Raw genomic sequence first — 22,646 nt, 5'->3', positions numbered from 1 at the left:
ATATGCCAGAAAATGTATACCTAACTTTACTTGAAGTAAATGAGGAACTACCTAAAATACGAAAATGTAACCCTGTCTTGCTCTCCTTTGCTAAACCCTTACATTTGCAATCTTCCCATAGGTTAAATACTGCTACATGGTAATGTCCTCTCTCTGCTTTTGTTTTGTCAAAATGTTATTGTTTCTTTTCTTTTCTCTATGAAACAAGTATATGTTAAAAAAGAAAGAAGACATAAGATGGAGACAACATGAAACATTTGTTTTTCTTAAGCTTCCCCAATACTTTTTTTTTTTTTTTTTTTTGAGATTGAACTAGGGTTGATTGTATTGAAGCTAAAGCGTATTGACTGTGTAATTTTTGTTTCCACTAATAAGGAAAAGAATAAAAAATAAAGTTAAAAAAAAAAAAAGAAATTATGGTAATGCCCAGGATAAGAATAAGTCTGCCATCCATCAGTTACAGTATTTGTGTTACATGTATCTTATTGTATCAGGTTCCATAGGTTTATTATCATGTTAAGGTTTAAGGTTCAGTTTTTCAGTTTAATTTTATTTATAGAGCACCACCTGGAGGATTTTTTTTTTATGAGCTGCTGGATATTTATTTATCCCCAAGGGGAAATTCAAAGTATTTATCCAGTCTCAATAACAGTGTAATCTCAGGTATCTTTATATTGCAAGGTAAAGACCCGACTGTACTGACTACTCCAACAATCAGACAGTCCCCTTTGAGCAGCACTTGGTAACAGTAGGAAGGAAGGACTCTCTTTTTAAAAGGAAGAGATCGCCTATAGAACCAGGCACAATGAAAGACGGCCATCTACTGTGACTAGTTGGGGGTGAGGTCCTGAGCCCATAGCAGCAAAATTAGGGGATGGTTCAGGGTCACCAGACCTGTCTGTAAAATGGACAGTCTGAAGCCTGATCTTAAAACTAGGGAGCATCTCTGTACTCCGAATCCAAACTTGAAGCTGGTTCCACAGGAGAGGGTCCTGATTGGTCTGCCTCCCATTCTACATTTAGAAACTGGGAATTACAAGTAAGCCTGCAGTTTTAGACCCAAGTGCTCTGCTGGCATAATGTGGATACTACGAGGTCTTGGTATGTGAGGAGAAGGATTTTAAATGTCATTTTGGATTTAACAGGGAGCCAGTGAACAGAAGCTGATATGGGAGAAATGTGGTCTTTCTTTCTAATGCCTGTCTGTACTCTTTCTGCAGCATTTTGGATCAGCTGAAGGCTCTCAGGAAGCTTTTAGAACAGCCTGATAGTAATGAATTACAGTAGTCTGACCTAGAAGTAATAAATGCATGAACTGTTCTTAATTTTAACAACATTGCACAATATGTTCAGTCTGCTTGTGTATTTCTTATACTATGTTATCTTAGATTGTGTCAGCTTGTCCTGAATGCCTATTTGGTCCTTTAAACTAATATTTTCCAACTATTACCTCAGGTGTCATTCAGAGGCCTGTTCTCTGTGCATTTTTAAAATAATCCCAGATCAAAATGGGTGGGGTGGGGTGACTCTAATCTTGATTCTGTTCAGCTCTTTGAGCCCGCAAGAGAATTTGATTAGAAAAGCTGGATTAAATGATCTGAGATGATCGTACGCTCCCATCATCATTAACCAGAGGATAAATATCAATGCTAAAAACCGGGAGGAGGCCCCCGGGCAGACCCAGAACATGCTGAAGAGATAAGCAGCAGAAGATGATAGATGGATGGATGGAAACCATGATCAGCAAAATTATGAGTAGAGGAAGGACAAAGAGGGAGGAGAAGTTTATATTCCATCATAGGAGGAACTAAGAGAATTAAGAGGAGAATTAAGAGCTCACATTAAAGGTAAATTAAAAAATGAAAGCAGCAAAATGTGGCCACAATGTACAAAATAAAAGCGCATTCATTCATTCGTTAATTGCTTGGGGAACAGTGGTAGGAAACATCGTGATAATAAATTGCTTTTGCCAATTACTCCCTCTCAACTGAAGCTGTAATTCTCTAAAAATGACTCCCAATATTCTCTCCACAGTGCACAGAACAGTCCCCCCCCCCCCCCCCCCCCCGCACACACACACTCTGCATCCATAAATTGCACAACCAAGGTTGGGCTGATTCCCTGAAACAGTTGTTAACACCTAATCTTGTTTGCAGTGAATTGACCTGCACACAAGCAGGTTTGACCTGGCGGATGTGTTGCTGTAAAATCCAATCTTAACAGTTGTTTCAAAGAACTGAAATATTCAGCATCGCGCCAGATCGTCAACAATTTAAACCAAGTTAATGTGCCGATCTGTGCGTGCGGAGAACCGGCATCTGCTGTGAGCTCATCGTGTTATGTTGTATAAACCAGAGGCTGTGCTTTTAACGACAAACAGTCCACGAGACGGGACGTGTGCACAACAATTACAAACACTTGGGGCTGGCAAGGCTATAAACATGCAGTCAAGTGTTGTAGTTGCATATAACCTCTTAATTCTCTCTTTAATTACACAGAGGTTATAACATCTCCTGTAATTTGGATTTATCTGAATGTGCTTCAGTTTTCATGGCAAAAGCGTGACTGTAATTGAGATGCTGTTTTTGTTGCTTGCAGAGAAACTGTAGGGGTTACAAATAAGCCTTTTTAAAGTGTACGACAGGCACCTAAATGTACCTAAACGTACCTGTTTTGTATCAGTTTGACAAGAGTGACACCATCACGATGAGTCATTTTCCAAAGAGGTTTCTGAAATTTTAATGTTTTTCCTCCAGAAAAGGACCAGCTGCCAGTGGCGCGTGTTGTGTCGAGTCCACCCATCTCTCTGCCTGTCAGAACCGCCACTTTGGATGGATCTCAATCCACCGATGACAAAGGTGGACTCAGCTACCTGTGGACCAGAGAAGATGGCAGTCCTGCTGCTGGGGTGAGACTGAGTGCTGCAATCAGGCCTTTGACTGTTGTTAGCTCTGGTTTAGTTTATAGCAGCAACCAACAGATTTATAAAATAATAAGTATTTTTTGTTTTTGTTTTAACAGGACGTGCTGAACAACTCTGACCACCAGGCAGTGCTGTTTCTGGGAAACCTGGTGGAGGGGAAGTACAGCTTCATCCTGACGGTGATTGACAGCAAAGGACAAAGCAACAAGGCCAGGGGCACAGTGGAGGTCAAACCAGGTACGCAGACCTGCACAAACACATGTACAGACAAATCCACAGTCATGTATTTTTTTTTTTTCTGTGGTGGAAGAAAAGGTCCTCCAAGCTTTACAAACATCACTTCTTCTTTGTCCTACAAGTTTTCTTATTCTTTCTAGTGAACGGTTCAGTGTGTAAATTTTGGTCTGTTTTTTAATCCAAAAACAATGCTAAAGGCTTTTTGGCATTAAAATTGAGGTTTATCTATTATAATTTTACCCTTCTGGATACAAACCAAAGTAGAAACAGCAGCAAGTGAAATTTCTTTTGAAATAATCTTCTTATATGCCGCGCTGATTCCTTCCTAAAGTGTTTTAATCTTTCTCCATTGACTAGAAAAAGTATCCACTTGTCTCTTTTATGTTTATTAAATAAAGTGTTTCTTGTGGATTTTATTATACTGATTTAACTTGGCAGAAATTACATAGATATGTTTGCGTTAGCTAATTAAAGTGTTAGTGTGAGGTACGTATTCACTGTTTGGGTGTGAGTCACAGCACGAGCTGATTTCCAATCCTCTGCTGAGATTTCAGTTTGCAAATCTTTGTTCCATGTATTCAGCTTATAAACGCATGACAGTGTAATTAAGATCCTGTTCTTCAGAACAGAAATAAAACATGCACATTAATCAAAGATGGCAGTAGCTCATCATAAAAGCTTGAATGTAAAATGTTATAGTTAAACATTAAAAATAGTTAAAAACCTCTGGGTTTAGGAAAACACAGTGAAACAGGGTTTCTTTAGCCTCTGTGTGTACTGTGTGTTGACTAAACTTGGAAGGAGTTGCATACGTTTGCATTAACCAAATACAGTGTGTTTAGGAAGTCTACAAGACTTTGCTTCATCCATTCAGCCTATAATGTGAGCTCTGATTATACAGCTCTGATTTGATGGCCTTTCATGAACAGTTCTTTGTCATCATGAGGTAAAAATAAGAGTTTATGTGGGTCTAGTCAGTGAACTCTGTTGGGTTGGAGTGTGATTTTTACACAACGTCTAAGCCATAGAAATTTACATTTATGTATCTGCTCTTCGCGGGGCGAGAAAATGGTTGCCCCATATTGGACTGTACTGTGACAGAGATGGAATTTCTCACATCATACCAAATTTTAATGTACACTCTCATTTTTACTCTGATGAAACTGCTGTTGGTAGTTTTCCCTTGTAGTTGTTTTTATGGTGCATCCTGTCACAATAAAAGACTCATGGTTTCTATTCAGGCTTTTATTTTGTAGCAAGATAAAGCTTCAAATGGGGAAAGAAATTTGTGGTCATTAAAAAGCACAGTGGAAAAATATATTGAGACACAGCTACAAGAGGGTGTACGAGCTCTGCATGATTTTTTTTGTTTCTTCAAACAAATCTGCATAGAAATGATTTCCACACAGCAGGAGACTCAGCAGCCGGCAGCAGAAGGTTGAGCGGGTCAGCGCAGCATACGGCGCACATACACACACTCGGCCAGAAACTAATCCGTCGCTTGGTGCTCTGGCCTCTCTCCCAGATTTCAGAGAGTCAGATGGATCCCGCAATCTGCCCGTTTTCCTCATGTCACTTTTTCTGTTTCACTGTCACCTGATCTGTCCTCCCTCTCCCTGTTTCTCCTTTGTCTTCTCTCCCTCAGACATGTGGGAACGCGACCTGGTGGAGCTGGTCTTGGAGGTCTCTGTATCGCAGGTATCCCAGCGTCAGCGCGACATGCTGCTGCGACAGGTCGGGGTTTTACTGGGCGTGCTCGACAGCGACATCATTGTGCGAGAGATCAGTGCATTTAATGAGCACAGGTGATTTTTCTGATTTAGAGATCTGTGATGAAACACATCCATGAACATAGCTGGAATCCTGATTTGACTAAGTATCCTCCCCTCCCTCCTCAGCACTCGTTTGGTCTTCCTGGTGTCAGGCAGTCCGGGGCGCCCTCCACTGTCTGGCCGCAATGTTGCACTTGGCCTTCGCAACAAACTGTGCAAACAGAAGAATGACTTCCTCATCTTCAAGGCCCGCCGAGTGGATACAGTCAGTGAGTGCCTCGCAAAGATTACATGCAAGGAATCTTGATGGGTGCCACTTAAGATGTTTATTTTTAATAATTTTAGAAAAGAGCTCAATTAAACATTTTTTTTTAAGTCAAATATGGCCAGTAAGTAAAAATCTGAATATAATATAATTAAATGGCACCATAAAGTAAAATGGCTTGATAAAATGCATTAAAACTAAATAAACATAATAAATGTAGTAAAATACAGCTACAATAAACGTCTCATGACATTAAAGTGTGCAGAGTGCACTGATAATGACTCGTTTTTGAGTGATTCCACTTAAAGACAAACCAAACCAATCACATGTGCTTCTTGTTTAAAGCAGTAAACCATAGAAATCAGACTATCAAATTTTCCCTCAGATTTCTTAGCTGTTGCAAAGTCATATGTATTGCTCGTCTCCTTAGTGCTTTAAGTCTGCCGTTTGGAAGCTCTTGCCACATTTTAAAGCTCGAGGTTTGTTGAGCGCTCACTCTGCCGCTCTCCCTCCTCAGTCTGCCAGCTGAATTGCTCCGGCCACGGCGAGTGTGACTCATTCACGCGGCGCTGCGTCTGTCACCCTTTCTGGATGGAGAATTTCATCAGAGCCCAGTTTGGAGACACAGAGAGCAACTGTGGTAAGAAGAGAGGTGTTGCAATAAAATAAAGGGTCAATAAATATAAATTAATGAATAATCAGGGGTATTGTTGTGAAAATGTGGCTCAGAAAATAATTTCCAGGCAACAAGCCATCTAAATTTAATTTTTTGTTTCATGTAGTCAGACCTTAAACTTATTTAGCTGCCTAGCATTATTTTAGACTACAGTTTAATACTTACTTTATCATATAATAACTTTTTCCCCTGTTTTCAGAGTGGAGCGTGCTCTATGTGGTGATAGCATCCTTTATGATTGTGGTTGCTGCGGCAACACTTGTGTGGGGGATAGTGTGCTGCTGCAACAGGTGAGTTTGGTATTTACTTTGTTCTTTAAATAATGGGTTAGGATTATTAAATAACTCTGAGAATATTGATCATTGATTTTGGCATGTTTATTTCTCCCATTAGGCGTAAGAACAAAGTGCGCCGAAATAAAAGCCGATACAAAATACTCGAAGCTGACGAGCAGGACTGTTTGGAGCTGCAACTGCCGAGAGCTGGTGGGAATGTTTGAAAACACAAATACCACAATACCAGTACTTTCTTACTCTGTAATAAGATTACATGCACTGCAGAACTTATTACCTCCACCGAGGAGGTTATGTTTTTGCTGGCTCGTGCGTGTGTGCCATTCTGTCTGTAAACACATAGTCCAGCTTTAAAACCGCTTCATTCATTGCATTTTCTTTCTCTTCCATCCTCCTCCTCCTGCAGCCCGCCTGAAGCCAGTTCCTGCCCCCACCTCCTCTGCCCTCATGCATTCAGACTCTGACCTGGACAGCGATGAAGGGCAGGGCGGAGTCCCGTGGAAGGACCAAGAGCGCGGGCAGCTCCTGCGGCCTCAGAACGGCTCCCTGAGGAACGGCCAGGGGCCGGCGAGGGCCAAGAAGCAAAGAGAGGAGCTCCTATAGCAAGAGAGGAAGGGGGAGCTCACAGCTGCCCTCACACAGCTCTTCCCCTTCACTCTTCCTCTTTCTCCTTTGTTGTTCTTCAACATGGAAACCTCGCACCTCTCGTCCACGAAGACAAGACTGTGAGATACCATGTGTTGGGGAGACGGAGAGAGGAGGAGAAATGTGCTGGAACCATGTTGTCCCACTGTCACAGAAACGACACCACTAGACTGAAGCTTCCCTGCGCCCACACTGAGCCAGTATGAAGGGAAAAAGAAACTGCCGTTACACTGAGAACCAGGGGTGAGCACTGTGTTTTTGAATGGTATCAAATATTAAGTTAGACCCCTGATATTTAACACAGAGACATAAAGAATGTACTGCTGCCCCTCTCCTGCTGCTGGCTTACAAAGGTTGGAGATTGTGTGAGAGAAAGTAGCCCGAGTGACTTTATAGATTAGGGGACAGAAAAAAAAAAAAAAAAGCTTCAATGACACGAAAACCAGCCACCTGACACGCTCACACCTCGCCTCTTGTAGACACGCATGTACGGACAGGTCGTATTCACGCCGTTTCAGGTTGAGCCGACGCTACCAAACACTGCCATTTTTAAATTAATGGTTAACTCTTCTCTGATTGTTTCTGTTCAACCGGGGAGGGGGGGGGGTATCACAACCAAAACTGAGCTGAGCTGGCAACGGCTCATCGAAACCACCTCAGAAAATCTTTTAAATAATTTATGTGCATGAAGAGCGACAGATTGCAGCTCTGGTACAACCTGATCCGATCGGCTGCATGTTTGTATGTCAGGTGTATGTGTGGATTTCTATGGCTGCGGTGCCAAAAGATGTTTCCTCGAAGCAGTTTGTATGTTTTATTGGATTTTTTCTTTTGTTTGTTTGTTTGCTTGCTTTTATGAACCCACAGAAGAGTGGCAGCGTTTAAGGTTTAATTCTGAAGGCTTCTCCGTGGATTAAGTAACCGGAGTACACAACTTTAATGAGCATGGTCTCGACGGGGGAGATAACGAGGAGAAAGACGAAGTACACAGGACGCTGCTCGCTCACTCGCTCGCTCACCTTTTGTTAATGCAATGACTGCTTGACCCGTGAAGACTACTTAGTTTTTGTTGCTGTTTTTACAAACAACCTTATGGCTGTGATTTAGATGTCGATGCACTTTGATTTTAATGTCTTCTGTTTCACTTTGTCTCTTTGTTGGTTTAAAAAGGGAGACGTTCTTCTGTGATGGTGGGAAGTTGAGAGGTTCAGCCATAAACACAGGACAGCATTAAATATGGATAGGAGAAAAGTTGCATTAAAGTTATCCAGTAGAGAGATACTAATCAAATATAGGGTTGCAGTGGTATGAAAATCTTTGTTTTTTTTTTTCCTTCCATGGACATTTATATATTTGTAGCATGGCGTAAGAGGTGATGCAACCTTACCTGCACACAACCTGCACCAACTACCAATACAACACCATCCTAAAAACTCTGATCAGCCCAGCCAGCACTACCTCCTAATGTCAGGACAAAACAGCTGTATTAGACGTAACCCAGAGAAATATGCTATTAAGAAAGATTTCTGCATTTAATGGTAACATTGTGATTAAAAACAAGCACCGTCTCAGCTATTGGCTGCTACAACAACACACTGAAAAAGTCAGATGAGAAAATAAAACGAAAGTGGTAGAAATACCAATTTAAGTTCATTCAGTCGTTTGTCAGTCGTCATATTGAGATATTATTAATGCATCATAAAGAGCTGAAGGATGCTGAGCGCTGGCAGTGGATATGGGCAGATGTCAGTAATGTAAGCCTCCGTGGTTCAGGCTCTAACTCTCAGCACGCTTCGTAGTATGTTCACCACCCAGTGACCTGTATCTGGAGACCAATTATCAGCCTTCAAATTAGTGAGAGGCTGCAGCCAAAAATGTGTCTCAACCCCATTAAAGAATCCAAAGTGGACATGTGTTATTGTTACAAGTGTATATAAATACTGTGCATAGAGGATTATGGCTGCCAGCGCCACTGGTAATGATGAAATAATTAAACAAAACTTCATACCACTGGAACCCAAAGAAGAGGGTGTGAAATTTTTTTACTTTTTATCTTGAGGGAAATTTTGCAGTTTCTGTAAAATTACAGCAAACACTTCTGATCAATTGGCTTCCAAAGAGGGTGAGGACGCTTGTTTTTAATGTTCCTTTTTCAAGATGGAAGAACAGTGAACCCATCTTTTAAAGAAAACGAATGTTTAAATCAAAAAGTCACATGTCCGTATAAACTGAAACAGGTTTCGCTGGATACAATGTTATAAATTTTTCTTAAGTCTGGCCATAAAGTGATTTTGTGGAGTTGGAGTCAAACTCCACAGGCCCTGTGCTGTGCAGAAATATAAGGCAGTGTTGTTTTGTAGCAAATGTAAAAGTCAAAATGTCAGCGTTCAAATAGGTTTTACTAAACTTCCTTTCAGGATACGAGTGAGCCGCGCGTCCGATCGCAGATGAAACTGCACTAAATCCCAAAAACAAATTATTTCTTCCCACAGACAGGACACGAGCAGGAGGTTAATCTGGAGGATGTTTGCGTCCTCTTTGAGCAGATTACCAGAAATAAACCACAAACGGCGCTCAGCAGGAAGGCTTTGTTTGTGCATCGGTAGTAATCCGAGGTGTTTCTTGGCTGGACTGTACTGAGGGGGAAAACTTTAACGAACAGCTCTCCCGTGTATCATCTCACTTTGCATGCGGAATGTGAAACTGACCCGTTAGTCCTCATCTGAAGTCACTTTTTTTGATTTTTTTTTTTTTTTTGGTCGTTGTTGTTGAATGTTAGAAGGGTACGTCGTTGATTCAGTTCATCCTTTACTCTGTGTGAAATAAACAATCATTTCAAATTCCTGCAAAAACAAACAAAAAAAAAAATGTCTTTCTTACTGCTAAGTCATCTCATTGCACTTTGAGTGCTCAGACTGAGTAGAAAAGCGCTATATAAGAACTAGTCCATTTACCATTCATGCCCATGTTGGATCTGCTGCACAAAATGTATTTTATTCTCACCTGCTGAATTTATCGGGCCATCGTTTGCGCTCCTGTAGGAGGCAAATTAAAATCAAGCGCACCCAAGTGCCAACTCTGTCAAAACACTTTGGAATAATTTCATATTATCTTCATGTTTTTTGGAACAGCAGCCAAATTGTTCTGATGTATTCATCTTTTTGTTTTGGTTTTTTTTTTGGTCTCCCAAATTTCTTTTTTTACGGCCATTTTCTTCCTGATGGATGACACACAATTTTTCATCTCTTCTGTTACATTCGCCGTTTGTTTGGGATTTTTAGATGCAAGTGAACTGACCTCGACTCCCAAGAGTCCACTGTGAAGGCAGAGTCAAAAATGAGGAGAAAATGCTAAATGAAAGGGGGAGTATCTGCTTTTTTTTTTTTTTTTTTTGTTTTGTTTTGTTTTAATAAAATTTTAGTGAAGGATAACCCCTGTTTTTGTTCTATGATCTGACCTGATGCAACTGGATAATCTGTAAAATTAAAATAAAAAAACTTTTGGCTTGTTCTCAAGTTGTCTGATCTGAGCAAAGACTGACTTTGAAGGTTTTTATTCTTTTTTTTTTTTTTTTTTTTTCCTGCAGCTCATTACAAAGGGGGGGTTTCTCTCTTATTTGTTGTTTTTCCTCCACAGCCTGCACAGTTCAAAGGAAAAGTCTTTGTGTGATCTGACAGAGCCGGGAGAAATTCCGGCTCATCACCTGATTGGAAAATTATTCAATTCCTTTATTGCACCTTCATACAAGGGCACCACTTTCATATGTACATATTATAGGGTTGGTATAATGTGAGTACAGTGAATCCAAACATCTATGTATTGTTGCACTGATGGTTGGTCGTTTCATTGGCTTCTATAAGCCATTACCCTTGATGTGCTTTGCTGCTCCATTAACACCTAATGGGTTATAGACCTTCTGCGGCCCTGTCCAGCTCTCCTAGAGTAACTGCCTGTCTCCTGGAGTCTCCTCCATGCTCTTGAGACTGTGCTGGGACATACAGCAAACTTTGTGGCAATGGCACATATTGCTGTGCCTTCCTGGAGGATCTGGATTACCTGTGCAACCTCTGTAGGGTCCAGGGATCGCCTCATGCTGCCAGTAGTGACACTGACCCAAGCCAAATGCAGAACTAGTGAAGGCACAGTCAGGAAAGATGAGGGATGAATGTGAGTGTCCGCCGCCTGTAAAACCATTCCTGTTTTGGGGGTTGTCTCATTGTTGTCCCTCTAGTGCACCTGTTGTTAATTTCATTGACACCAAAAGCAGCTGAAACTGATTCACAACCTAATGAAATACAGTGTGTTTGAATAAGAGCATTGTACGCTCGTTGTACTACATTATTACAAATTATTCTGCACAGTATTACAAATAAAATTCAACTCAATATGATAAACAACACAGAAACATTCCCAAAAATATGGAACTATAATATTAGCAGTACTTGTAATAATATGCTTATAATTAGCAAAAATTCACACAAATACTGATCTTAAATATCACAGGAGACAATAGAAAATGCAGAATTATGTTATCATAATCTTGTTTTCCCAAAGAGTTTCTCTTAAAACACTTACAATTGAATTCATTCACAGAAGCATGTTAGTGACCTTTCCTCAAGCAGTGTGTGAGCCGGTGTAGTCCAGATGAGGCCACAGCCAGACTCCAAGAAGGGGACCTCTTAGCCTGGGAAAGACTCACAAAAGTGAATGTTACAGTGGAAAAGCCAATGTGTCACTGGAATTTCCTGTTTGAATGAATATGGGAATAAACGAAGGACTGGGCAAAAAGCAAACATTTTGTTAAATTATTATAATAAGCATTAAGTTGCCTCCCTGATTTGAATTAGATAATTGAGAGCATTGCTTTTACGCACATTGCCACTGTTGTGTGCATGCTTTGTATATGTGTGACAGATTTTTCATACTTTAAAAGGACGGGGAAAAGGGCTGCAGCGTGTAGAGTGGGGCAAACATGTGTAAGCACGAAATAACCCAAGAAAAACACAACTCTGGATTTTTTTTATTATTTTTTTTTCTGTAAAGTTTAAAAGCAGCTTCTCCTGTAGAGACGCTGCGCCTTGTGTTATTTTCTTTATGTCATATCTCACTGCCTGCAGATATGTTATTAGGACGGGAAGGAAAGTAGTTAGTTCATCACTTTTTTTCTTCTCTTCTTATATTGCTGCCCTCTGCCTCTCACACTCCTTATATGGGAAAGGAATTAGTTGCGCGAACAAGGGCGGAAACGCGGCGCGGTGAGCGCTGGGTAAATTCCCCGACATACAGGAAGAAAGAGACGAGGCTCGGTGCACACTCCCACAGCAGCGACAACAGAAAGGACCGAATCACTGCTTGACCAGTTTAGCAGGTAAGCGGCGGCTGTGCGGTCTTTGCACTGCGCGGCTTGTGACTCGTTTAACGGCCTTTTTTTTTTTTTTTTGTCTCCGAAAACGGAAAATCTGAGACGCGAGCACGCAGCCGCTTCTTCCTCCACCGCCGATCATTCACAAATTACGTCCTGAAATCGGTGTGATGCTAACGCAGCCGGCTAGCCGAGGTTAGCCGCAAAAGCTGACGCTGGACTGACCCAAACCTTTTACATATCTGGAGCCCTGCTGTTGGCCTTTACTTCTGCTTTCTGTGCTGGCTTGTTAAAAGTGGAAACTTCTGTTTTTTTACTCCTCCTCTGCAGAGTAGTGCAGCATTATTTGACACAGGGAGGGGTGTGTGTCTGAGAAGAGGGGGGGGGGCATCCAGGAAATACCCAAACTGACAGCAGACGCTCAACAACAGGGAGGAGACGTAGAGAAACACCACCTCAGGTTTTTAAATCTGGGTAGACTTTGAATAAGGTGGCATAATTCAAATAAAAGCGGTTTATCTGGGGTTACGTTAGCCAGCTCTGGTTGTTGGCAGTGGTGTTATGGCATATTTTGTACCCTATGTAAATAATTCCTGAGCGGTTTGACGGCTTAACGCTATTTGCTAATCTGTAACTCTTCAGGACAGGATAACGTTATACAGGAAAGGTGTTTCTTCACTTAAAGAGCCGAAAGGACAAACTAAAGATATCTCCTTTTTTTTTCCCCACTCATGTTTAACAGCGGATCGTGGGGGGGCTAAATTTGCACTAGAAACGTAATTCTCCGCGACACCCACCGGCTCCGCTGGCTAGCTTTAGCCGGTGATCGCATTATCAGCAGCGGCTTGAACTTGATTTAGTTCAGCTTTGAGCCCACCGAAGTAGGTCTGTGAGGACGTCCTGCTTTTCATCTCCACGGTTTGAAAACATGTTTTTCCCTATGCAAATAGATCTGGAAAAAAGGCTGCAAATGCAGAAGTGGACGCTCCCTTCTTTATGTCTGAATGTGTTGCCCCCAGGCAGACACACAAAACCCTCACACAGGCCTAACTAACCTACTTCACTGCCCCTGCATGCTGATGGGGCTCTGTGCAAAACATTTCTGCCATATGCACACCAAAGTAGGCCTGTGAGATCAGTTGGATAGGGTTAGAGCTACAGTATAAGCAAAGTCAGGTATTGTTTGACCTCCTGGAACAATATTTAACTGCTTTGTCATATTAATATTTAAGTAGGCAAGTAAATGAAGTGCAATATTTCAGATTTCTGGTTGCAGAGGTGTTCAATTGTAAAATACAACTTGCCATACACTATAAGACCTATGAAAGACTGACACCCCTCATCTAAAGAGAGTGTGCTGAGTTTTTAAGTCATAGATGCTAAGATTTTGTAAGAACTGGGGGTCACTATTTGGAAGACTACAGCTAGATTCCTTTTGAGATAATTTCCCATCATGCACCTGGTGGAAATTTACAAAAAGCTAGAAGTGCTGTAGGCAGACCCGGGAGCTTTTGGCCACACCTGCCCTTGTTAGTGGAATGGTTTGTTCTGAAAAACCAGAGCAAAAGGAAAAAAGGGGGAGAGAGAGCACCTATTGGTTGTTGACTGTTCGTGTGTTTGAGCTTTAATATTTGCATGAGTCTAGACCAAATGTACTATGTAAACTAGGTGAGGAAAAAGAGCGACTCAGGACCACTGTGACTGAGCTTTATGACCACTTTACACCAAACTATAGCGATAAGAGCATGCCACGAGTTCACAGCACTCTCCCAATTTTATTGCAGCATCAGTTGTTTGCATTGCTAATGAGACCAACATAAAGTTGCTTTAAGCATAAATGACTCAAGAAGTTAAGATTGTTTTTGCAAATTCTCCTCAAACTGCAATAAAAAATAATTTGCCTGGAATTGTTTTCATCCAGAGATGCAGTTCTTCAGTTTTTACCCAGTAACTGGATTGACTCAGATTAATAATGTCGTCGTTGACTGTAACATGTCAATTAGAGGAAGGCTTTTAATTAGTTTTTGGACACAAATTTCTCCTGGGCACAGAGAAATAAGTTAAAGTGGACTGGATATAAAATACGTTTTTCCAAAAAGTTGGGCAATTCCTGTTACAGTAGCCAAATGAAATGCAAGCTGAAACAATGCTATATTGTATAAACACCATACAGCAAAAGAAATGACTCAATAAGGTAAAAGATTACATAAATTAACATCTCTATTAAAACAAATCTAAAATGATGCAGTAAAAAGGTTAGTAACAACAAATATGGGTGTTGTGGTGTGAGGTGGTAGTGTCCAAAGTTGGATCAATTAATTTTGTTGGGATTTCACAGTAAAAACAAACTCCCAGTTTTTCTTTTTAAACAACAAGCTTCTATAATTGTGAACGCTCCAAATTTAGCTCTAAACTAAGGAAAGTGTCACTGGAGGGAATGACTTCCTGGCTGCCCTCATGTCTCTGGTTTCTTCTTCTCCTGCAGTGTTTCCTCGGTGGTCAGCACTTTGCTTTGGTGCTCTTAAAGGAAAATAAGCCTTTAAATTGAAGTAACAGGGCACCCAGTAAACTCCAAAGTGTCTCGCTCTGGGATTTGCAATTTGCTCGAAGCGGATAAAGTGTTGTAGTTAACAGCACCGTTAGCCATCTACAGGGCTGGTTTTGTGGTTGTTTTTTTTTTTTTTTTTTTTTTTTTTCCCCCCCCTTCTGTTACACCTCTTTAGGGCCACTCCCTGTGGTGCAGGTGAGTCACGTCTCAAGAGACCAGGAAGTGCTGGACTCTGGTATCTGCAGGTATAAATTCCGCTGTGATGCTGAACTGAATGTGGGTCAAGGGTAGAGCTGGTGTGTGTGTCCTGCTGTGATCTAATTCCTCTGAGTCTGCTGCACAAATTAATGTGTAACTTCCCTCTGTGAAAGAGGAAAAAGGGGAAGTTTAGGTATTATGTGCTTCTTTCTGTCTGCTGTAAGGGGGGAAAAATAGTCTTTTTAAAATGGTTTTTACTTGATGTCTTTGTCACCTCACCTGCTGAAACACCTTATTGATGATTTCACCTAACAGCCTTAGGGTTGACATAATGCTCTGACACTGCCTCTCCCTTCCTTAAGGTACATTATACAGCCTTCAGAAACTACTTCATCAATACTAGCATCTGTACAAAGTTTGAGTTATTTCATACCTGGCTTTCCTGCCCCCCCTCCCTCAGGGTCATGGGGGGTCATGCTGGACCCTATCCCAGCTGTCAAAGAGCAAGAGGCAGGGTACACCCTGGACAGGTCACCAGCCTGTCATGGGGCTAACAGACTTTTTAAATTCAAAATGTTTTTGAAACCCATCTGTATGACTTGTCTTCATCTGTTACAGGCAAAAATGTTACATCTCAGTCATTTGATATCTAAAGATTTCACTCAGGAGTGAAAGTGAGATGTTGGCTGCAGGTTTGTCTTGGTCATTAGTGAGAGTGGTCTGTGTGGATCCATTCACCATCAGCCAGGTGTAAGTACCTGAGACTTAGGGGGGGCTCTCAGTGGCCCAGGTAAGGGCAGCATCAGGTTTCAGCTGCCTCGTGTAATGTTAGCCTATCTCTTCAGGTGTGGCTATATCTGTGAGTACTCCTTTATGTGTTGAACTTGGATTGGAGTCAGTTAATCAAGTCTTTTTGAACAGTTAACTCAGGAGTATCGCTCCATAGGTGCTACGGACCTGCATGTTCAAATCACACAGCTGGTATCTCTCTGCAGTAACTGACAGTGATCTACATACCTTTTACTCAGCATGTTCTGGCCTGCTCTTCCTCTTTTGTTTCTCAACCTCGGCGGTGTTAAGGTGGATTTTTCTGAGACTTCCTTAAAGCTTGCAAATGTGCACATTTACATCTACTGGCTCCATTTATTCAAATATTCGAGGGTTCTGTCCGTGTGGCTGATTCAGGTATAAACCTTCATTATGCCCGTGTTTGAATTCCAGGTGGGTTGTTTCTTAATAAGAGGATTATATTCTGCTGATGACATCACGGGCAGGTAGTCATTCCTGTTGTACCTTTTTTAAAGGTGCGTGTGTGGGTGTAGGGCTGTCAAAATGTCCAAAAATCTCATACAGAATAGAACATTCAAATATTTAACATGTTTTTTCAATGCAAGCTGCAGCCGTTAAGCTAGTTCAAATATTTAATTACCTCAGTTACATTTAACTATTATTCACACACATACAAATGGCAGAGAATCGCAAAAAAACACAAATACACTGTTCTGCTTTTTTTTAGGCTGTTCTGTTTGTTGTGTTTAACTTACTTTGTTACAGCAGTTAAAAATTAATTTCCCAACTTTGGGATGAATAAAATACATCTTATTAACAACAGCTGGGAAGACTAAGGAGAACAAATAAGAACAGACCAATCTTTTGACTTTAAGGGTTTACCTTCAGTTGTTAGGCTGATATTAATGTACATAAATATCAGCTTAATTAAAGCTGATTTTTAAAGGAGGCCCAATCTCTCACCATGTTCTTTATTGCTTTCTCCTTACACCAGTAGCTGTGTATCTGATATTTTTATTATTTGATTATATAATCTAATAGAGAATATTTATTGATAACTCATTGGCTACATTCACACATCCACTGGCTACATTCACACATCCATTGGCTACATTCACACATCCATTGGCTACATTCCACTTTCATTTTTCTGCTTTCTTGATCCACAGGAAAACACACAAAAACAATGTCAAGCGCTGTCTAAAGGATGCCAAAGCAACAGGTGGCAATATAATCCTAGTCATATAGAAATGCTGCAAATCTGAAGCCATCTGGTGGTTGGGTTAGGCCCGTGTGACCGAGGTGCATGTAATCCCAGAGAGCCAAAAGTTCAGGCTTCAGACTGCTCCAAATGATTTATTTTTTTTTTCCTTTTTCTACTTTTGGCTCTGTGTGACATCAGTGGGACTGTGGGGTAGTAAACCCATCCATCTTACACACAGAAGATCCCGGGTTCAAGACCCGGGGGGGGGCACGAACCCAGCCTTAGAGGATCGCAAGCCAGTGTATTTACAGCGCTGGTCCCAAGTCTGGATAAATAACAAACTTTATTTATATTTATATAGCACCATTCTAAGCAAAGTTACAAGGTAACATTGCCATTCCATGACAAAATCTGTTTTCCTTGTTTACATGGAAACAGTTTCTGGAAATCTTCACCCTCAGAGGAATTTTTCAGCAGCTCAGATGCCATTTACTTTCGGAAGAAAAGCAGCAACGCCCAGAAACAGCTACTTTTACCACAATACCCGTGCATGTGTGGGTGTAGCCCTAGTAGCTGGTGGATACTTGGTGTAGCGCCTGTGTGGATGTCCCCCACGCAGAGCCTCTGGCTCAGGGCCTGACTTTGGAATTCACACCACACGGTCCCTCGTGTACTCATGGAAACTTTAACCTAGGGATCAAGAGCCATGCAGGTCATGCAATAGTTTGACCAAAGTCTTGTTTTTGTTTGTTTTAAAAACAACAACAAAAAAAAAAGGTCCCACAGTTTGAGAAGCACTGCTTTTGAAACACCAGCCAAAATTATTGGAAACATCTGGAATCAATAATTAAATTGGAGATGTGTTAGATTAAGTAATAAATGCTTTGTCCATGTTTAGGAGAGAGAGAGCTTCAAATCACCTGTCAGTAGTTGAAGTCCTAGATCACACCGGGATATACATTCACTAATTAAATTTCACACACACACTTTCTGGAGAATACCAGGAAAATCAGGTTGCTATGAAGGCCTTTAGGAGCAGTAATATGATCTGAACCCAGAATATGGGACTTGTTGAAGTGAAGACTCGCATGTTTACAAATGAACTCGTTTCTGGCACCAAATCTTCCAAAGGCACGGCCAGCGTTCAGAGCGTTTTCCTGCAGAGGAAGCTTGTTTTTAATCGCAGTAATTTCCCTTCACTGCGTGTCCCAGGTGTAATCGAGCCCTCAATTAGACAGCTAGAACAGAAAGTACCACTCAGCCTGTGAAAGCTACAAACAGTGTTAACAACAAGTGTATAAACACAAAGAAATTAGTGGGGTTTGAAAATAAGTGACCTGTAGATGTGAACAGTCATAAGAAATCAACTTTTTCTGAAGGTTGGTTTAGACAGTTAAACTGAGCCTTATATGAGCTGCTGCTGCTTAAAGACATGAAACAACACTAAGAAGCAGAGGGTAAGTCAGGCTGTAGAGCCACATGAGCTCATTAAAACATATTGTGTTGTAGTATTAATGTAACAAAAACAGGTTCTTGGTTCGTAATGTTGAAATAAGTTTTTGCAAATTTAAAACTAATGCAGCATGAACTGGATGCCAAGTTTAGTGGTTCAATTAACTCAAGTCTATTTCTGTAGTTCTGCTTTGCTTCACTAATGTAGGTTCATGTTAATATAAGCAAGCACCTCTAAAGAAATGCATCCTCCTGTTTATGGGGGTTTGCATTTTCAATCTGCTCCTCCCTCCCTGTAGTAGTGACCAGTGTGCAAGCGCACAATGAATTGGTGACCTGATAACTGCGTAATCTGCCACAGTGACTCTTATTAAATACAAATATTCATCCCCTTCTCTTCGTGACAGGTATGGCAGAGTTGGCGAATCTGGTGCAGCGGCTGGAGGTGGCGGTGGGTCGTCTGGAGGCGATGTCGGGCCCCGGGGGCAGCGCTGGAGGTTCAGATGGAGGAGGTATTACTGTTAAAGAATATATCCAATAACCATGAATGATGTGTAGAAATCAGTGAGTGATCACTGCAAGATATTTGACAGTGTAATGCATAGTTATTAAATGGTAAATGGACTGATACTGATGCTTATCTAGTGCTTTTCTACTCTGAGCACTCAAAGCACTTTCTTACTATAAGTCACATTTATGCACACGCTTTTTTTTTTTTTTTTTTTTTTTTTTTTTTTTTTTTCCCCCCCCCTGCCCGAGTGCTTTTACACAAACACACTGATAGATGCATCAGGGAAATTCAGGGACACTTTTTGCACAATAGTGGGGTCGGGGATTGAAACGCCAACCTTCCAGTTGGTAGGCGAAGTGCTCTACTTCCTGAGCCACAGCTGTCCCCATTATGTATTAACTGTTCAGAAGAAATGTAATGGTGACGAGGTCAGTTTCACATGAACCTCTTGTGTTGGTGTTTAACTCTTGAGGATGTAACGTGAAATCATCCACCTGCTGTTTAAGGTGTTTTCAGTTGTTGTGGCTGAAGTTTGCATTAACGGCCGTGTGTGTATTTGTGTATCACACATCAGCTCTCATCGCTTTCATTAATCCACCTCACTGTTAATTTGAATCTGAATTGAAAAATTTTGTTTTCTTTTAAATGCATTTTTTAAATCCCTGTGGTGTTTTTTCTTCTCTCTGCAGCTGGATCTGTGTTTGTGGAGGGCTTTGATGAGATCGTAAAGGGACCTCTGGCAGAGTACCTCTCCCTCAGCCAGCAGATAGGGGGCGATGTCCAGAAACATGTAGGTCACAATTTCAGATTTGCATGCAGCTTTAGTCACAGGTCCTACCTGAGCTGGTTTCATCTCTTTCCTACCAAAGCTGATTCCTTGAACTGCCACAGCCATCGCATGAAAGTTTACTGGCTCCAAGTTTCTTCTTCCCTGATTTGTGCACATTGCAGCATGTCTTGGTTTGCTGCCACCACCTGTAGATCAGAGGAGTGTGGAAGGACTGTGGGAGCCTTTTGTTTTATGCAAAACTCAGCAGGGAATCCTTTTAAATGCAGTTACCTCAACTGCTTTCATTGCTTCTTTTACATACCATGGTATACTGCGCTTACAGTATCCCTCATCATGATTTTGTTTTTATTTCCCCGTTAGGCAAGACTTGAATCTTACTATATGTGAGGCCCTTGAAAAGCAGATAAATGCATTTAGAAATCCAAAAATAACAAGTGTAATTTTTTTTTTTTTAAATTAAATGTTAGTAAAAGGGGGATGTAAAAACAGGACAACGATAAATTAAATCCTTTCTTTTTTTTCCCCCTCTTCCAGGCAGAAATGATGAAGCAGGCGTTTGCCACTGAGAGACAGCTCCTCGTCAAAGCTGGCACCTCCCAGAAGCCCTCTGATGTGAGTTAAACACACTGTAATTGATCATTCACTTAACTAGGCACCACAATGATTAATCAATATCAACTTTGTGCATTATTCATTGGTTTTGTCTGCAGTTTTAATGGGTGAAGCCTTCAATTTTCCCCGTAGAGGTTCTCTGCCATGTTTATTTTTCCTGCCTCATTATGTTTAGATAAAAAAAATAAAATCTTCTGCATAGGTTAAATATTCAAGCTCAGTTTTAGTTGTGATTGATGAGGGTTAGCGGGATTGTTGTCATCATTAATTTGCATTAAGCGTTTCTTATCCCTTCAGGCAGTTTTGACGACTCTCCTGCAGCCCGTGTCCAAATCCATCCAGCAGGTGCAGGCGTTTCGCGAGCAGAACCGCAGCTCGCCGTTGTTCAACCACCTCTCTGCCGTCAGCGAGAGCGTGCCTGCTCTTGGATGGATCGCCATGGTGAGTGCAGGGGCTGGGAGAGGTTAACATGCAGCAAAGCAGCTTCGGCAATGCCTCTGCCCACACAAATGAGGGGATAACAGGCGGAAACAGGCCTCCCTTTGATTCTGTCAGCAGTGTCGTCTGAGCGACAGTTTCTTGGCTGACGTTAAAGCACCAGTAACAGAGCTTTACTGTTACAGTAGATGATTCACCCATTGTTGTGGTTTTTGAGACTTATGAATAATAGATCAGATTTTTGGGTGCACATAATGAATGTCTTCAGTCACTGTATGCCTACTTCTGTAATTTTAAACATCTCAATTGCTTTGCTAAACATTTAAACATATTTTAAGGGAGTAGTTATGCGTTTTTGACAAAATTGATTCCCTGATTTTCGTCGTTTTTTTTTTTTTTTTTTCCTTTTTCTTCCCTTTTCTTTAAATCATGTCAATGCTGGTTTTGTGACCTTTGCACAAAGCCTGTTTCCAGTCTTTGTGCAAAGCTTCTGGGTCTAGTTTCATACCAGAAGGACAGATTCATCTTTTAATTAAAGGCTTCACTTTAAAATGTTGAGCTTTAGTTTAACTTTCTTCTTCCTTGTAACCCACCCATCTTCTCTGCCTCCATTCAATTCAACTCTCTAATAAGAGGCAGGAGGATTTTCAAAGCGACCTCTGCAGTGATGCATATCAGACAGTCGGTACGATGTGGGCAAATTTAAATGTCGACACAACTCTCTTTAAAAAAAGTTACTGAGAGGTTCATTGTAACCTGTAGCTAAGTTTAAGTTCAGTTATCCAGTGTTTGGCTCATGTGATTACTTTATCTCTATGGGCCTTTGGAATAAATGGTTTCCCACCCATGATACACAAGATAAGATTAACTATTTATCCCAAATGTTTGGGGAAATTCCTGCCTGACAGCAGCCAAATCACGAAGTACAGTCTACAATTAAAGTGGACTGCTCGATTAAAATACTGCATGACAGAACAAAATGGCTCAGTTGGGTAAAGATCACATAAAAGATGGAGCTCGGTTAAAGAAGTAAAAAGCTAATAAATGCAATAAAATGCTGAATAGAATACAAGAAGCACTGTATGTACTAACACCCCATTAAAATCCACTAAAATGTTAGATAGAGAGGCTTAAAATAACACAGCCCATAAAGGAAAATGGCTCAAGTTCAATAAAGCCAAATTAAATGATGTTTATGGCTTCCAAAATGGGTAAAAACATATTTCCTGGTGTTACTGTATTAATTTAAGCTCACTTTAATGTAAGGATGTGTTAATCTAAACCTTTTTATTTCTGTCTCAGGCTCCCAAACCGGGCCCGTACGTTAAAGAGATGCAGGATGCTGCCATGTTCTACACCAACCGTGTGCTCAAGGACTACAAGGACAAGTCAGTAAAACTTCCTTTATTATATCCTGTTTCCCTCCTCGTCTGCAGCAGACGGGTTCTCCATACTAAATTTAGACACAAAGCAACAATCTGCTGGGATTTCTTCCAGTTTCTCATTTTTCCAAAAACTCTATGTTTGTTTTTTTTTAATGTTCAAACATCTAATAAACAAAAGAGGTCAGAAGAACTTTTAAATGCAGCCAAGCAGTTTGCTCGACCCATCTGTCCTCCATCCTTTCCTTCCCTTTTTGGAGTTATAGTACCCTCACGGTTTTACTGAGTCAGCACTGTGTGCTGGTGGCAGACTTCCTGGATTTAAACTTGAAATAAAAGCCTAAAAGTGAGGCAGACTGTTGATGGTGTCAGCCTGTGTTCAGGCGGCAGGTAGCAGGCGGTTAATTCACACAGTAGGAAATTTTACATAAAAAAAAAATATATATATATATATATATATATATATATATATATTATATATATATATATATATATATATATATTATATATAGATAATTATAGATATGTATATATATGTATATATATGTA

General features: G+C 40.9%; 2 protein-coding genes across 3 annotated transcripts in view; both read left to right on the top strand.

The window, feature by feature from the left end:
- LOC115788299 (dyslexia-associated protein KIAA0319-like protein) overlaps positions 1 to 10,305 on the top strand; it is a 38,911-nt gene extending 28,606 nt beyond the window's left edge. Inside the window, exons 18-26 of one of the 2 annotated variants that reach the window (XR_004020578.1) lie at positions 2,757 to 2,908; positions 3,022 to 3,160; positions 4,806 to 4,965; positions 5,059 to 5,201; positions 5,715 to 5,837; positions 6,073 to 6,163; positions 6,267 to 6,358; positions 6,573 to 7,054; positions 7,982 to 10,305. Coding sequence is in view for 1 of the 2 variants with exons in the window: in XM_030741272.1 (XP_030597132.1) it covers positions 2,757 to 2,908; positions 3,022 to 3,160; positions 4,806 to 4,965; positions 5,059 to 5,201; positions 5,715 to 5,837; positions 6,073 to 6,163; positions 6,267 to 6,358; positions 6,573 to 6,769 (1,097 nt within the window). In the remaining variant the exon portion in view is untranslated. Of the gene's footprint in view, positions 1 to 2,756; positions 2,909 to 3,021; positions 3,161 to 4,805; positions 4,966 to 5,058; positions 5,202 to 5,714; positions 5,838 to 6,072; positions 6,164 to 6,266; positions 6,359 to 6,572; positions 7,410 to 7,981 lie in introns of those variants that run through there. The other variant, XM_030741272.1, reaches the window with a different exon arrangement.
- Positions 10,306 to 12,092: 1,787 nt separating this feature from the next.
- Positions 12,093 to 22,646, top strand: part of LOC115788230 (adenylyl cyclase-associated protein 1-like) — a 15,540-nt gene continuing 4,986 nt past the window's right edge. The window contains exons 1-6 of the mRNA XM_030741179.1: positions 12,093 to 12,179; positions 18,772 to 18,876; positions 19,565 to 19,665; positions 20,200 to 20,277; positions 20,575 to 20,718; positions 22,018 to 22,103. Coding sequence (XP_030597039.1) covers positions 18,774 to 18,876; positions 19,565 to 19,665; positions 20,200 to 20,277; positions 20,575 to 20,718; positions 22,018 to 22,103 — 512 coding nt within the window. The 5' untranslated portion in view covers positions 12,093 to 12,179; positions 18,772 to 18,773. The remainder of the gene's footprint in view (positions 12,180 to 18,771; positions 18,877 to 19,564; positions 19,666 to 20,199; positions 20,278 to 20,574; positions 20,719 to 22,017; positions 22,104 to 22,646) is intronic.

Source organism: Archocentrus centrarchus, chromosome 11 (genome assembly GCF_007364275.1).
Source record: "Archocentrus centrarchus isolate MPI-CPG fArcCen1 chromosome 11, fArcCen1, whole genome shotgun sequence".
NCBI classification, from domain to species: Eukaryota; Metazoa; Chordata; class Actinopteri; order Cichliformes; family Cichlidae; genus Archocentrus; species Archocentrus centrarchus.
The sequence above is the reverse complement of the archived record's forward strand: the minus strand, read 5'-3'. Positions and strand labels throughout refer to the sequence as shown.